The sequence below is a fragment of the Protopterus annectens genome, chromosome 8.part0, assembly GCF_019279795.1.
Source record: "Protopterus annectens isolate FY-2018-M chromosome 8.part0, PAN1.0, whole genome shotgun sequence".
NCBI classification, from domain to species: domain Eukaryota; kingdom Metazoa; phylum Chordata; order Ceratodontiformes; family Protopteridae; genus Protopterus; species Protopterus annectens.
Window position 1 is genome coordinate 374532228 of NC_056741.1, and position 15024 is coordinate 374547251.

The following is a 15024-nucleotide window of genomic DNA, read 5'->3' on the forward strand; positions in this document are numbered from 1 at the left end:
TGTAAAATCTTGATAACATTTTAAATAGCTAAGACATCACATTTTAAATAAAGGTCAGTTAGAACATAGAAACAATCCATGGCAATTGACCACAAGGGCCATAAGATGCCTAGCCATATACACCTTGAATTAGGTACTTAAAAGTTCATGCCTCCCTTTTCAAGCACTTAATAGTGCTCATCTCCCAAATCAAGCAGGGCTGAATATGATAATCATGGTATAAATTTGTGTCTATCCATCAAAACATCAAGATTAGCTTTAAAGGTAGTCAAAATAGTCAAAGTATTACATTGTTTGTCCCAGAGTTGTAACTTATTCCATAGGCTAGGAATATGTTGAATTAGAACGCTGTCGCTTGAGTGATTCCTTTCTATATGCTGGTATAGACTGCGTTTACCTAGTGCCAGTGTTTGTAGAGCCACTAGTTTTGATAAGAAAGAGAAGCTCAAATAGGATTTGGTCTGTCATGGTTCAAAAAACAAGACTCAGGTCACCTCGGAACAGCCTAAAAGCTACTGAGTATAGTGAGAGCTGTGCTAGGATAGATGAAAGTTTTTAGGCCTTTCATTTTCTTGCTAAGGTATGATCAGGGCCTTTCTAGTTGGGTGACATGCTTTAATTTACATATATCAAAGCAGGAGGTGTATTCAATGACAGGTTTTATAAGGGAAGAATACAGTGGCAGATGACTTCTTTGGATATTGAAGTGATTCCCCTGGGAAGTAACTGGGCCACATAGAAGGATTTCCTGACTATGGTGGAAACATGATGATCAAATGAGGCAGAATTGTCCACATAGGTAACCAGGCCTCTTATGACCATACATGTCTGAAAGGGAGTACCATTTAAAACATATCAAGTGGGAACAGCTTTTCTACTGAATGCTACTACACTGCACTTTTTTGCATTTAACTTGAGACCATTTTCAGTGCCCCTTGCTAGAAATGTTTAGTTTCAGTAGGTGAGTGGATAGCAGTGCCTAGCTTGCTGCCATCAGCAAACTTGGTGAAGCACAGTTCTGGGATATTGGACTAGATATCACAAAATAAATGACAAACACTAGAGGTCCCAGCAATGATCACTGAAGTACTCTTCTTGTTAAAATTTTATTTTCAGAGAGGTTACGAACAACTTTAACAACCTGGTATCTGTCAGATAATCAATTTATAATCCAACAGACAACATGGAGGTTTACATTTTCTATTTTAACAATGCCAGCATGGAGAATAGTGTCAAAAGCCTTGACCAGATCAAGATAAGCTGGGTGCACTGAGTGACCACTGTCCACAGCCTCTGTAATCTTTGCAAAAAAGCTAGTAGGTTCAGGAGACAGGATCTGCTCATCACAAAACCAAACTGATTGAGATTTAGATCCCTTAAGTTGCCTGTGTCTGCATAAATAAGTTCTGTTATGATACATTCCATGGCTTTGCATATAAGTTTTGTGAGGTTGATGGACCTATAACTGTAGGGGAAAGGTTGGCAACATGATTAAAGTCTTAATCTCATAGATACAAGGTACAAGGTTTGATTCTGACCCCTGGTTATTGGCTATATTATTGGTTATTAAGTTTGTAGTAGTCTGCAGACTGATACCCTAGTATTTACCTGTGAATATGTTGAAGGGCCACCCATGTATAATGGAGTCACTGTGGCTGTTCTCTAGGCATCCAGTACCAAACATGTGGCTAGACTGAGAATGAACAGTTTAAGTAGAGACTCGGATACTACATACTTGACATCATACTTCTCAAGCTTACCTCACTATAAGGAATGTGCCTCATTTGCAGTCTTAAAAAGTTTATGTTCCTCAAAGTTCCACATTGAAAGGGTCTGTCACACATTCAGTATTAGGAAATTTTTAACTGATATTCATGGTAAATAGAAATGAATCATAATAATTAATTAAAATATATTTTTTTATAAGTAAAAGGAGCATATTTAAACCATCCTGTGACCTTCCTGGTTGAAGCTGTTAGCAAGCCATTAGTATGTGTTCCACATTTTGCCCATTTGTTCCACATTATAAGGGCTAGTGTTCCTCATTTTGGAGATGGAAGGTTGAGAGCTATGCTTGACATTAATGAGAATGCAGCCTGGTTTGTTGTTTGGTGCCATTGAAGTGTTACTTTTAGACTTTGACAGAGATTTTAAGACGTGTTCCAAGGTAATTTCAGAAAAAAAATTTTTTCAGATACCGCGAGCAACAATGTGGGTAGTGTGGGTAAAGCTTGCACTAAATTTGTCTGCTAATATATTGGCTGTATCCTTGGAATGTCATTATAAAAGAGTTTAGTGCATTCTTGGGCATTATTCCTTAATTTTTTGACATAACTGTAGAAAGATTAGTAGTTCCCATTGGCATCTGTGGTTGACCTTAAGCTCTTACTCTGTTAAACATTTTCTAATAGTGCTCTTAAGTTCCTTGCTTGCATGTTTCTTTGTGGTCCTGAGAGAAGGGGATGAGAATTTCTTAAAACTTTTAATCATTTTCTGTCTTTTGTTTTATATTTTTTGTTGATATAGGTGTTCCACCAGAGGGGTTAATTGCTGAATTTACCTTTATATTTAGGGAAGACAGGTACTGACTTCTCTATGCAGTAGTTTCAGTACTGGTAAAAGTCAGAAATGAATATGGCAGCTGGGTCCATTTGCAGGGGATCGTTTGTAATTTTGCATGGGTCTACTACAAGCTTAAGTAGGTTTGCCTTGATGAATTCTCTAAAGACAGTCTCATTTAATGGCGGGTGACACCACTAGGCCTGAAAAGAAGATGACTGACTTTTGGTCATATTTAACTTGGGATGAAGAGATGTGGGTTGGAGTACAGGCAGGGTCTTGGTCAGTAAGAACCAGGCTCCTATTGCTACTTCTATTATCTAAAGAGCACAAATGTGGCGGGGCATGGTAGAGAGTTTAAAAAGATTTAGGATCGCTATTTTTACACAGGTGTGACAGCACAGGATAAGCCTCTCCAATGTAATATTTATAAGAAAAAAAATGAAAAGCTAATGGAAAGCCAAATAAACAGAACTTAACCATGGTTTTCTAATTATGGTTATTCCAAACTGGATTGTTGCCTTTCTGACATGTAAAGTAAATAGACGTGAAATGGACATATACATAAATTATACCAAATGTAAACAAATGTTGCTGGAAGGTAGCTTTTAAACCTATAAGACAAACAGTATTTCAAAACTTATTATATCAGGTAGTTAGTTGCTTAGTTTGTTAAAAATAGTGTGTATGAGGTCTTTCCACATTGGAGCTAATCATTTATTTGACATTTATTTATTTGACATTTGTTGACGGGGTTAGTCCAGCTGAGCTGAAGCCCTTTTTCAGTGGAGACTCAGGGAGAAAAGCTCCACAATACATAATGTCTTAATAACATAACTATATAAAAAGCAATACATCGCTACAAAAGTATAGTTACCAGGAGTAACAATAAACTAAGTTAAAATAATAGACATTAAGATTCCAAATGATTAGTCAGTACACCTGTTACAATACAGAGCATAAAAATCCAGTAGAGAAATGACATCCTTCATCATCAGTTTAGCTGAATAGCTGCAGAGTGTATAATTACTTATAACAGAGTAAACTCTATTTGAGTCTAAATAAATCATGCAGGTACAGGAAGACAAGTAGAACTTGTAAGAGTGATGTAGAGAAACATTAGTGGATAAGAAGGGTGAAATAGGTATGAAAGAAAAGTGAGGGAAAATGGGAGAGAGAAAAAGTCAGTCAGGGGGACAATTGCACAGACATAGCCATGAGTTGCTTAGGTGTTTTATTACAGCATTTCTGAACTGTTTTTTAGGCTTAATATTTCGAATGTCCAGTGGAAGTTTATTCCAGTTCTCAGCTGGGGAATAGCTGTAAAGGTTCTTGCCTATTTTGATTTTTGGCTTGTATATAGAAAGGAGGTGTTGTTCAGAGCTCTGAAGTGTTCTGAATGGGGAGTAGGGGGAGATGACAGAGGTAATGCTGGGACAGAAGGGGGGCAGGTGCAGTATGGAATGAATTACCTGAAACTTAAAGAGGAGACGGCTGTGGGGAAGCTCTAACCAATTTAGTTTCCAGAGGGCTAAGCAGTGATGAGAATAGTAGGGGTGTTCAGCAGGGACACATTATAACTTGTGTTGTATCTCCAGTATTGTTTCGTATATTTATGAGAAGTTTCACCCTAAACGTATATCTGCTTTTCTCTAAGTAGATCATTTATCTGTTAGTGCACTACTGCAGGGGTATTGTTGTTTCAGCTTATTATTAAACAGTTATCATAAAGCTGTATGACATGTTTTATCATTTTATGATACAAAGTATTTCTGCCTGCAGGATACATAACAAATCTAAAGAATTAAAGTACGCAATGGTTTTAAAAGACATCACCAAACCTGTACACGTGCAAACAGATACATCACTGGACCAGATTAATATACATGCAATTCTACTTATCATTTCATATTGATGGACTAAAACACTAATAAATTAATTGTGTGTACCTTTCAGCTCTAACAAATGATTAAAGTGACATTTGCAACTAGAATCAACAATATAGCTCTTTCTGTACTGAAAAGCCTACTTACTTGTAGATTATGCCATGAAATCCTAAAACCATTTTTCATAGTCTTGTTAATGTAACAACTTTAAGTGATTAAAATGCAGATTAGACCATTGCTGACACTCTCAGTTAGAACTGGATATAATGAAGGTGAAGAACAGCGCAATCATTATTAATTAATTACAACATAGTACAACACCTTTCTAAGATGCAGCTTTATTGCTCTTTAAAAAGAAGTAATAATGTTTTCTGTATGAAAGTAGAATTAAGGACACGGACTAGATATTGAATACATGTTGTGATCTTGGTTTTCTTCCTCTTAGAAAATTAGTCTTTATGGTTTGCCCTATAAAAAGGAAAAAAATACATATTTAGAAGAAAGTCATCCCTTGTAATATACAGAGACTTTAGCTATAATCTAAAATGTAACATACAAAATCCTTCACTAGTGAGTGAAAAGTATAAAAAGTCTTAAATTATCCAAATTTGATCAGCAATTAAAGGAGTAAATTATTATTCAAGGAAGACATCAACACTTTTATTTTTACTGCTCTTTAATATTTTCCTCTCACCAAAGCATTGTTTAACCCTTCTGTTAATTACATCAGGAAATTCACTGGAGGGTCCATACATTGTCTAAGATTCAGAAAGAGCTGCTGCCTGTGGAAATCCCTACAATAGTCTGCTATTGCAGATCCCTACCATAGGCTGCTATCACTGGCTGCAGCCCTTTCTGATTCAGAAACAGGTCAATTTCAGTGATTCTACATGGTGTAGAGGGTCACCATGGTGGGCCAAATCCACAGCCATGGTACATGCTAGTGAAGCATTCTGGAACAGAAGGCTATGGTAATTATGCACATGCTCACACTGGGAAATGTCTGCAGTAAGGCATTTACAGAGCTGAGTGATGGCTGTGTAACTGCGGTGGTGGTGCTGCGGTAGCGTTGTCACCTCACAGTTAGACGTTGCCCATTCGATTCTCAGAGCATCTTCTGTGTGGCGACATGCATGACTGGGCATTCCTTCATTGAAGGTTGTGCGTTAGGCCCGGCAAGCCAGCACATAAAAATCTACTGCCAATCATTAGCAGACCGGAGTGCCACTGTGGCGACCCCTAACCGGGAAAAGCCGAAAGACACAAGTGATGGCTGTGTAAATTAGCTCAGCCTGACATATTAATGAACATGGATGTGATTCCTGTTTGTAGTCAATGAGTGAGACTACATAGAAGGCAACATCAAGTAAGTGTCTGTGGAGAGGGAGTGTGTGTGTGCGTGTGTTTGCGTGTGTGTGTGTGTGTGTGCGTGTGTGCGTGTGTGCGTGTGTGCGTGTGTGCGTGTGTGTGTGTGTGTGTGTGTGTGTGTGTGTGTGTGATTGTGTGTATGTGTGTCTACAGAGCTATGAGTGGTCTCTGGTAAGTGTGTGCATGTGTATGTGAATGTTTGTGTGTGTGTGTGCTCACACATGCGTGTGTGTGCATTTGAATGTGTGCATGTGTATATGGGAGAGAGAATGAGGGAAGTGTTTATGCAAACATGTTGCATGACCCACCAATGGTGATTAATACAGGAAAGTCCTGATTAGCACTAGTGGTAATACCATACAATTCAGATACATGCAAATTAGCTGATAATGAGGTATATATACATTGCAGTTAGCTATGTCTCTGAACTGCAGTTTTTGCTATCGGTGGCAGTAGTTTCTGCTCATGGTGGGGTTCTTTCTGAATCACAGCCATCTTGTACTGTAAGTAATTTTTTTGGAAGTATGTTTTGGAAATGTGGACAAATTATATTGGATTGTCAAAAGTTGAATAAGCACACCAAGCATTATAAAGCAGAATGAAGAACACAAAGTTAGAAAGTGACTATTTCTTACAGAAGATACAACATTACCCCTGATATGCAGGTTAGAAGGCTATATTTAGACATTTTATGTTCATTTGTGTAGAGGATATGGAAAAAGGAACAAAGAGAGGACAAAGACATACTAAAGGAGTAATGTAACTTTAGGTTCAGGTGTATACATTAGTTAATATAACATGGCTTTAACAATAATTATCTAAGAGTATTCAACAGGAATTATAATCACCTCACATTTACCTTTTAAAATCATGCAAAGTCTGTACTAAAGCAATGAAAAAATGGGTTATACTTTAAGATAACATATTAGAAGAGATGAGACTTGCCTTATTATCGTGCTTAAGTCTTATATAAGACTCATTTTAGAATTTAACAACGTGTTTTGGTTGTACAATCCAGGACAATTACACATATTAGAAGATGTACAGTGACAATTTACTGAAAAAGTGTTTCATTTAAGGATCTTGACTATGACAGTAGATGCAGGCATCTAAAGTTGTATTTGGTCTTTTACAGATACGTTCAAGGAAGGTTAATAACTGCATACAGTGTTTTTCATGACCAGGTTTAAGACCTATTTTCAATATGAACAGGTTTTCAATTAACAGGGTTTTGAGACATAATAACCTGAATTTCAATAACTAAACTTAAATGCACATTTAGTAATAATATAATGGCTTCATTATGGAAAAATATCCCTATTAATATTTGTTTATGCAACAGCTTAGCAGTTTAAGAAATCACTTGACAACTGGATGGGTAACAAAGTAGCTAAGCCATATTTTAGAGAAACTGTGTTCCTAGTTGGCCTTAGAGCTTGAATACTATAAATATAATTATGAAATCATTGTGACTAGGACAAATGTAAAAGAGTAGGAAACTACCAAGTCAAAAAAAGTTATTATAATAAATAAGGTATGAATCAAAACTACAAAAATAGCTCTAGTGATAAAACTGGGTACAGAAGCTAAAACATCTTTCTGAAAAACTAATGTCCAGAAAAGAGGCAATGTAACCAGATGTTGGAACAGGGTGAAATGCAGCATGGCACTAACCAGATGTTGGAACAGGGTGAAATGCAGCATGGCACTAACCAGATGTTGGAACAGGGTGAAATGCAGCATGGTACTAACCAGATGTTAGAACAGGGTGAAATGCAGCATGGCACTAACCAGATGTTAGAACAGGGTGAAATGCAGCATGGCACTAACCAGATGTTAGAACAGGGTGAAATGCAGCATGGCACTAACCAGATGTTAGAACAGGGTGAAATGCAGCATGGCACTAACCAGATGTTAGAACAGGGTGAAATGCAGCATGGCACTAACCAGATGTTAGAACAGGGTGAAATGCAGCATGGCACTACATAACAAGGGTCTAAAATTTGTGGACTTTATTTTTGTCATGTACTAGCAGAAATTGACATGACAGGGAGAGAGAGACAAAAAGAAAGAGACAAGGAAAACAATCTCTTTTGAGGAAGGTGAAAAGATAAAGTCTGGGAAAGCGTCTGATGCTTTTATTGCTCTATCTCACTGTCACACTCATATTTCATTTTCCCCTGTGTCTTATATTGTATTCCTAAAATGTTTTCATGCATTTATACAAGTTACATTTGCATCTCTTCTTTCAGACTTTATACTGTCTATCAAGGTATCTTGAATACAGTTAAGCAATTTCCTACATGTGTGCAATATTTGGTTGTTTATAAAAACTAGGATGATGTGATTTTCAAAACAGATGTCTTCACATTTACCATTTTATCAGTCGCTATAAAATCACCTGCTTTAAAAAGAATGATGAAGCTAATAGCAGCCTTCACATTTGTTGCGTGCATAGGGAAGGCCAGTTTCACAACCTCTGCATTGAGAACTATTAGTATACCCATATAATGAAGAAATCATATCGCACATCTCTGGTCCTTTCTGAAATTCCCAAACCAACATTGAAATGCACATTTCAGCATGCAAGTCTACAAAGTTCTTTGAATGACATGTACACTTAATCCTGCATTAGTCTGCTGCATAAGCATTTGTCTCTGCCACAGTTTTCTAACAGTTTACCTTTCCTTTTCCATTTGATGGTGGGCCATTAGGCAAATGATCTTGTCCAAAAGGTGGCTTGCCTATACAAAACAGCAGAAAAAATAATCATAACTTACTAAAAAAAATTATAACACAAGTACAAATCAGCTGACATTGTTCTATTTCAGGTTTGAAGTAATATATTTCTTTAGATAAAGAACATCAAGTCATGCAAGGACACTGCACAAAACACACTAGTGGGAATCAGTGACACTGCATTTATAACTGTGACAAAGCACATGTAATTAAATTAGTAAGTGTAACAAAATACTGTTTTAAAGATAATGTAAACATTTACTCTGTCAATAAAAGTAGATATAATTTCCATAAGTAATAATAATGCCTGATAACCTAGACTCTTTGGCAATGAAATTTATAAGAAGCAATGAAAGAACATAGTATAATATCAGTCAATTAATTCACATTTCATGACATACATTATATTACATGCAGAAAAGTAATAACATAGCAGCAGCAAATTTTAAAAGGTAAAGTGCATTACTGAATTTATCTTACCTTTCTAGTGAATGATTTGTCTATATACTAGCATATCTCCTTATGCTTGCAGCTCTATTTCAGTTATAAAGCCTTATGATACCATTTTTGGAGTAACCAACCCGAGCACTGTATAACATTTCCCTTGCTGGGCGGTTTGTTTTTTTTTAGTTCTAAAAAGTAATTTTCTTTGCATCATTTTTTTATCCTATCTCCAACTATTACTGTGGCTGATTGATAAATCTATTGCAAAACTGGACATACTGACTACAATTTGTTTGTGTCTTTCGGCTTTTTCCCGGTTAGGGGTCGCCACAGCGGAAGTCCAGTCCGCTAATGATTGGTAATGGATTTTTACATACAGGGTTACCAACCCTGACACACAACTTTCAACGAAGGCACGCCCCATTCACGTATGCCTCCACACAGAGGACGCTCTAGCTGAGAATCGAACGGGACAACGTCTTGCTATGAGGCGACAACGCTACCGCAGCACCACCACCACAGTGGACATACTGACCACAATATGTTCAGATATTCACGGGTTCATAGGTACTTACTAGGCTTTTGATTTGTAAGGATATTGAAAAGCCTAGTCCTGCATTCTCATAGTAATGAATAGCCCTTATATTTTGCAATACGAATCTCCAAAGACAAGCCAAAGAAGTATATATTGGGGTAATGACACATTTCTCCTCTACATGAAGAACATTTGTGCTAAGCCTGGGGTGAATATGTGGTTACCCATCCATTCATACAAGTTATATTTGACTAGAGTAAGAGAAATACTCTATTTTATGTGGATGGGAAGATGATTCCATAGAAATGGTATTCTCTGTGATACATACCTATCCATCCAGCACATTCTGTCAGTTTTGCAACAAAGATTAAAGTCACCTCAGGAGGGATGTTTCTGATACCACTGAACTTCTAAATATGTAATAGGTATGGCAGAATGAAGTCTGTTGAGGCTCTATATGTGAGACAGAGTTTGCCTATCAGTAGTCTATAATACAGAAAAGAGCGACAAAGCTTTGAGATGGTCTGCATAGTTTTTATGATTTAGGCCCATAATTTTTTTTTTTTAGTGACGAAGTGTTGTAGTTATTGCTCTTGTGACACATGTTTGGAAAGTTACATACCGAAAGAACAATTATGCTTGTTTCCTTACTTCAATCGTTTTCTCTCTCCTGACTCTCTTTCTAAATATGCCATAACCCTGTTTTTTTCTCTCACTTCATATTGCAATTCCTGTTTGTATTATACTAACTTACCATTTCTTTATAAAGTGGCTAAAATTTCTCTAAATATTAAATCATTGTCATGTAGGTTGTATCTCTTTTCTTAATCAATGTTTTCACATTATGTCCAATTTGGTATAATTATTTAAACTGTAGAATTGTTTGTATTATTTTTGATGATTGTAAAATTATAGTTCTAAAAATGTTTTTGTAATAATTTGGAACTTGTCTCCTCAGGCCTCCACTGAAAGAGACACCTACCCGGTCAGACTTTCCCATTAATCAAATGTATATAAATAAATAAATAAATAATAGTAAATGGGGCTTTCCCTTTTGATATCTCCAGACAGTCTCTGTCTCATTTAGCAGAGGGCTGATGATGAATGAGTGCTGCATCTAATGCAGTATTTAGCCATCTGTGGTAGTAGTGAGGGATAAAGCCCAGACTGTGACCATGTGCCTTCAGGACTAGTGGCTTCGGTACCTTTAAAGCTGTTATGGGTGGGGCGAAAAATGAAGGGCTGTGTCCTCTTATCTCATTTCTCCTCTCTCAGAGGATCAAGGAGGGAGCGCGGCTCATGCTTGGGGGCACATATACTTCCCCCAACTTCCACACAGGAGACCAGAGAAATTTACACAACTGGCATTTCTGCTGAGGCATAGGTGCCTGCAGGCTTAAGCTGTTTGTGGAAGTGAGCAGCAATCCCATACCATGACCCTCTGCACATCCTCCAGGTGAAACACCTACTGGTATGCATGAGGAGATAGGGCTTGGCTTAACTAAAAAAAAAAAACATAACAAATGATGACAAGAGAAGACATACCACAACACAAAGGAATGGATCAAAAGTGCATCATGCAAAGGGGAACAAATGACTCGAGAGGATGCTCAGGAGAGGGAAATCTTGATGGTGAAGAAGAGGCACAACAAAAAAAGTATATTGCAGTCTTTGTGTTTCACTGTGAAAGAATGACAACCAATATAAAAAATCAAAAATGTAAGTTTGTAAAAACCTATATGTAATACTACAGAGATGCATTAACAGTTCTGTACATGTTTTATTATCAAGTAAGGATAACACAACACATCCATAACACATAACATATAACATAACACATTTCAAAATCTGTTGCAAGCACTTCTGAGCCATTTTAAGATATGAGCTGCATCTTTTTTACCTGCATATAATGGCTTTATGTGTTTCCATTTTTTTTATTGCTATGCAATTTTCAAACTGCCAAAATTTCTGGGACAACTGCTGCATTTATCCAATATTTTTAACAACAACAAAAACAAAATATTTAATCTTGCAGTGAAGTTCCTCCCCACTGACAAACACATACATTCATCTTATTCCCGTGTGTTGTTGTCTCCACTTCTCCATAGTTTACCACTCTCCTAAACATTATTCCTGTGCAAGGACTTGTATTGATCCTGCTAATTAGGTCTTGTTCACTGATTATATGTTTTGAAACTACACCAGACTGGTTATTGTGTTCTGAAATAAAGTAATCACTAATAAAAATCACTAACAAAAATATATGAGTTGCTTAAATAACACACATTATCTAAATGATGCTGTGAGGCAGAATTCACTATTTCTTCACTGTAAAATATTAAAACATTTAACGTGTATTTCATCCACTACTTGCTGTGATTTACAGTTCTATTTTGATGAAATACTACTGAGCATTATTAGATGAAAAGATGGAAAACATGCTGTGAGATTCATACTTTTATGTAAATCACAGAGCTCATAAGTGGTTATAGTTTATGTCAAAAAGTGTAGATCTTTAAATTTATCAGCCAAGAAAGAGTCACTGTGTTTCTATAAATCTGTAGCAATGTTTATAGAACATGCAGATGCATTTCTTTGTCAGGTTATGAAAGGACAAACAGTCAGAATGACCACAGCCAACCTTAGGCATAAGCCAACTAGGCAGCCGTACAGGGTACTGCTCTAGCAGGGGTGCCTTTCTAATATTTATTTGTTTATTTTTTTGTAGTAAAGAAATGGTTTCTTTAAAATGTGCTGAATTAATACAGCAAAAAACTGGAGTAAGAACTGTGAGAAAAAGAAAGAAAAAGATCATCTGAATGGTGTAGGTAGACTGTGATGGGGGCACCGGGTGGTGTGGGATAGCAATGTTGAGCCCTTTTGCCTAGGACACCAGATGACCAAAAGTCAGCCTTGAGAATGACCAACACCCATCCAGTCCAACAACAAAAAAACTGTCATCTACAATAGATCATAAATAGTCAGTATATGTGTTAACTTGTATTACTTTAAGTCTGAGACAATAAGGGAGCTTCCTACACCGCGTATGTTTTAACCAAAGACATAATTTTTGGCAAAGCAAAAATCATGCAAACATTTTAGTGCTCTGCCTTTCTGCAGTACATCGAAACAAGAAAAATATAAAAAATTTACACCCTCTGAAAGAACAAATCCCAAAAGCTACAGCTTGTGTCAGGACCAGTGCAAATAAAACTGACAGTTAATGTAATTCCTGGTAAACTTCAACAAACTCCCCCAAAAACCTCACTAATCTCAAATCTGCTTTTACTATACCATAAAGCAGCAACACATCCATCACAATCAAATCTAGCACAAAACTTCTAGGAGTCGCAATCAATGACCAACTTAAGTTTGATTTACATGTGTCTAATTGTAATAAAAGACACACCAAAAACTGGGGCTCCTTTATCGCAACAAAAAGTACTTAACTAACCAGGCAAAAATAACCCTCTCACATGCATATCATCTTCCTAGTCTATTGTATAGCTGTCACATTCAAATAAAACTTCCCAAGCAGGACCAAGACAGCACCAAAAAAAAAAAACAAAAAGCCAGCCAACCGGATCAGAAGGGACTCCAAAGAGCCACTCTTTGGGGTCCCTTCTGATCCAGATAGGTGTCACATTCTTACTAATCTGAACTCCTCACTCTTAACCAAATTTGAAACAACCTACAATAAGGTGGCTATATTTGCTGCAAACCATACTTATAAGTCTCACCACTGTCTTTCCCTAAGACAACTAGACTGGCTAGAATTACCCCACCAGCTCATCCTCTCTCAACTTCAGATACTTCACTCAATCCCATACCAGCACTCTTTCTGTCCCAGCCTTACTCGTATTATCTCTAAATATTCCCCAACTAGGCCTTTGTGTAGCTCTGGCCAAGACCAACTACAAATACATAAACCCAAGACTAAAACTGGTTGCAACCTCTACAGTTATAAACCTACCTTATCCTGGAACAAACTTCCCTTTGAAATTAGATCCCTTAAATACCCTAATCAATTCAAAACAGGCACTATAGAATACCTAAAAACTAACCGGTCTTGCCACTGCACAAATCTGCCCTAAACTACTCTCCCATGTGCCAAAAACTCCTATCACCTTCCCCCCTCCCACCTACATTCGCTCCCTGTATAATTTCTCACCTGCCCCCTTTTTCCTGCATAATCTCACTAGAACCTTTACTTGAGCAACCTACAATCTTATCTCAGTCTCTTAACCTCCTTTACTCATCTCTCTTCCTCTTCACTCTGCCCCTATTCTCTCTCCTAATTTGGAACTATACAAGCCAAAATTGTCTACACATTATTGTATGTAACATTGATATTGAATTATTTATGTATTTCACTTATTGGTTTAATGCTTTACTCTTGGCACAGCCTCATTATCAATTACTAGTCTAAAATTATACCCACATTGTAGGTACATACCAAATACTTACTGTTTTGCATTTAATCTAATTTCTTATATAATTAAATTGTATCTTACTGTGGAGCTTTTCTCCCCGGATCTCCACTGAAAATGGGCCACTAAGCTCAGTTGGACTAACTCGGTCAACAAATGTAAAATAAATAAATAAAAAATAAAAAGTACACAATCATGATGCTCACATGTCCTTGGAGAACTAGCCATTCTCCTCACCAAATGAAAATGTTAACACTGAGCTCAAGTGAACTGTTAGTTAAAAATGTATACATACCAGCATTCCCAGGACCATTTGGTCTCAATGAATCATTTGGAAGTGGAGGCCTGTCATCAACTCTAGGGGGCTTACTGCCGTTACTGTCAGGAGGAGGGGGTAGAGTATTTTCATCCCCTCTAGAAGGTGGTGGGTTACCATCACTGCTAGGGTGGCATTGGGCAACCAAGACAACTACAAAGAGAAATACTGCAGTCAAGAACAACTTCATCTTTCCTGTTTTGGCTTGAAATGACTGCTCAGATCTGAGCTGGTTTTATAGAAACTGCATGACCTGAATGAACCCTTAAGTCCTTCCCTAGATTCAGACTTTGAAAGGTTAACAATGGCAAAAAAAAAAATCAAAGTAAATAATTAGCTATTCTTATATACCACAATAGATCTTTCCTTTATAGAACTAAGTGATGCATCAGCTGTATAAAAGAAATCCCTTAATCACTTTATTTTATAAAAGTAGCTTTGTCGTTATGTTGTCTTTGGTATTGAACATTATTATCTTTTTCAATAAATATTTAACAATGTTCCATGATTATAAAAGACCTTTAGAAATAGCTAAATGTGGTTTTAAATATAGCAAAGGCTGCTTACAAAATTCTTTAGTTCCTTTTAGAAAAAATGCAGTACCTTAAGAATGCCCTTTGTTTTGCCATCTTTTTCTATATTTTATTGCTTTTTGCTTTCTGTGGGAAAATTAATCAGTTGATTTATTCTTTAAGGGAATAGAATGAAATAATTCTAATCATAAAGAATTGCCTAGAATAATAAAAA

The 15024-nt window shown here is 36.7% G+C and overlaps 1 protein-coding gene across 1 annotated transcript; it reads right to left on the reverse strand.

The window, feature by feature from the left end:
- Positions 1-4765: 4765 nt before the first annotated feature.
- On the reverse strand, positions 4766-14491 carry LOC122808814 (circumsporozoite protein-like). Its single transcript, XM_044079874.1, has 3 exons — positions 14257-14491; positions 8496-8557; positions 4766-4913 (listed from the first exon to the last, which is right to left on the reverse strand). Exons 1-3 carry the CDS (start codon positions 14465-14467, stop codon positions 4902-4904), a joined length of 285 nt encoding a protein of 94 aa, XP_043935809.1. The 5' UTR covers positions 14468-14491; the 3' UTR covers positions 4766-4901.
- Positions 14492-15024: the final 533 nt, after the last annotated feature.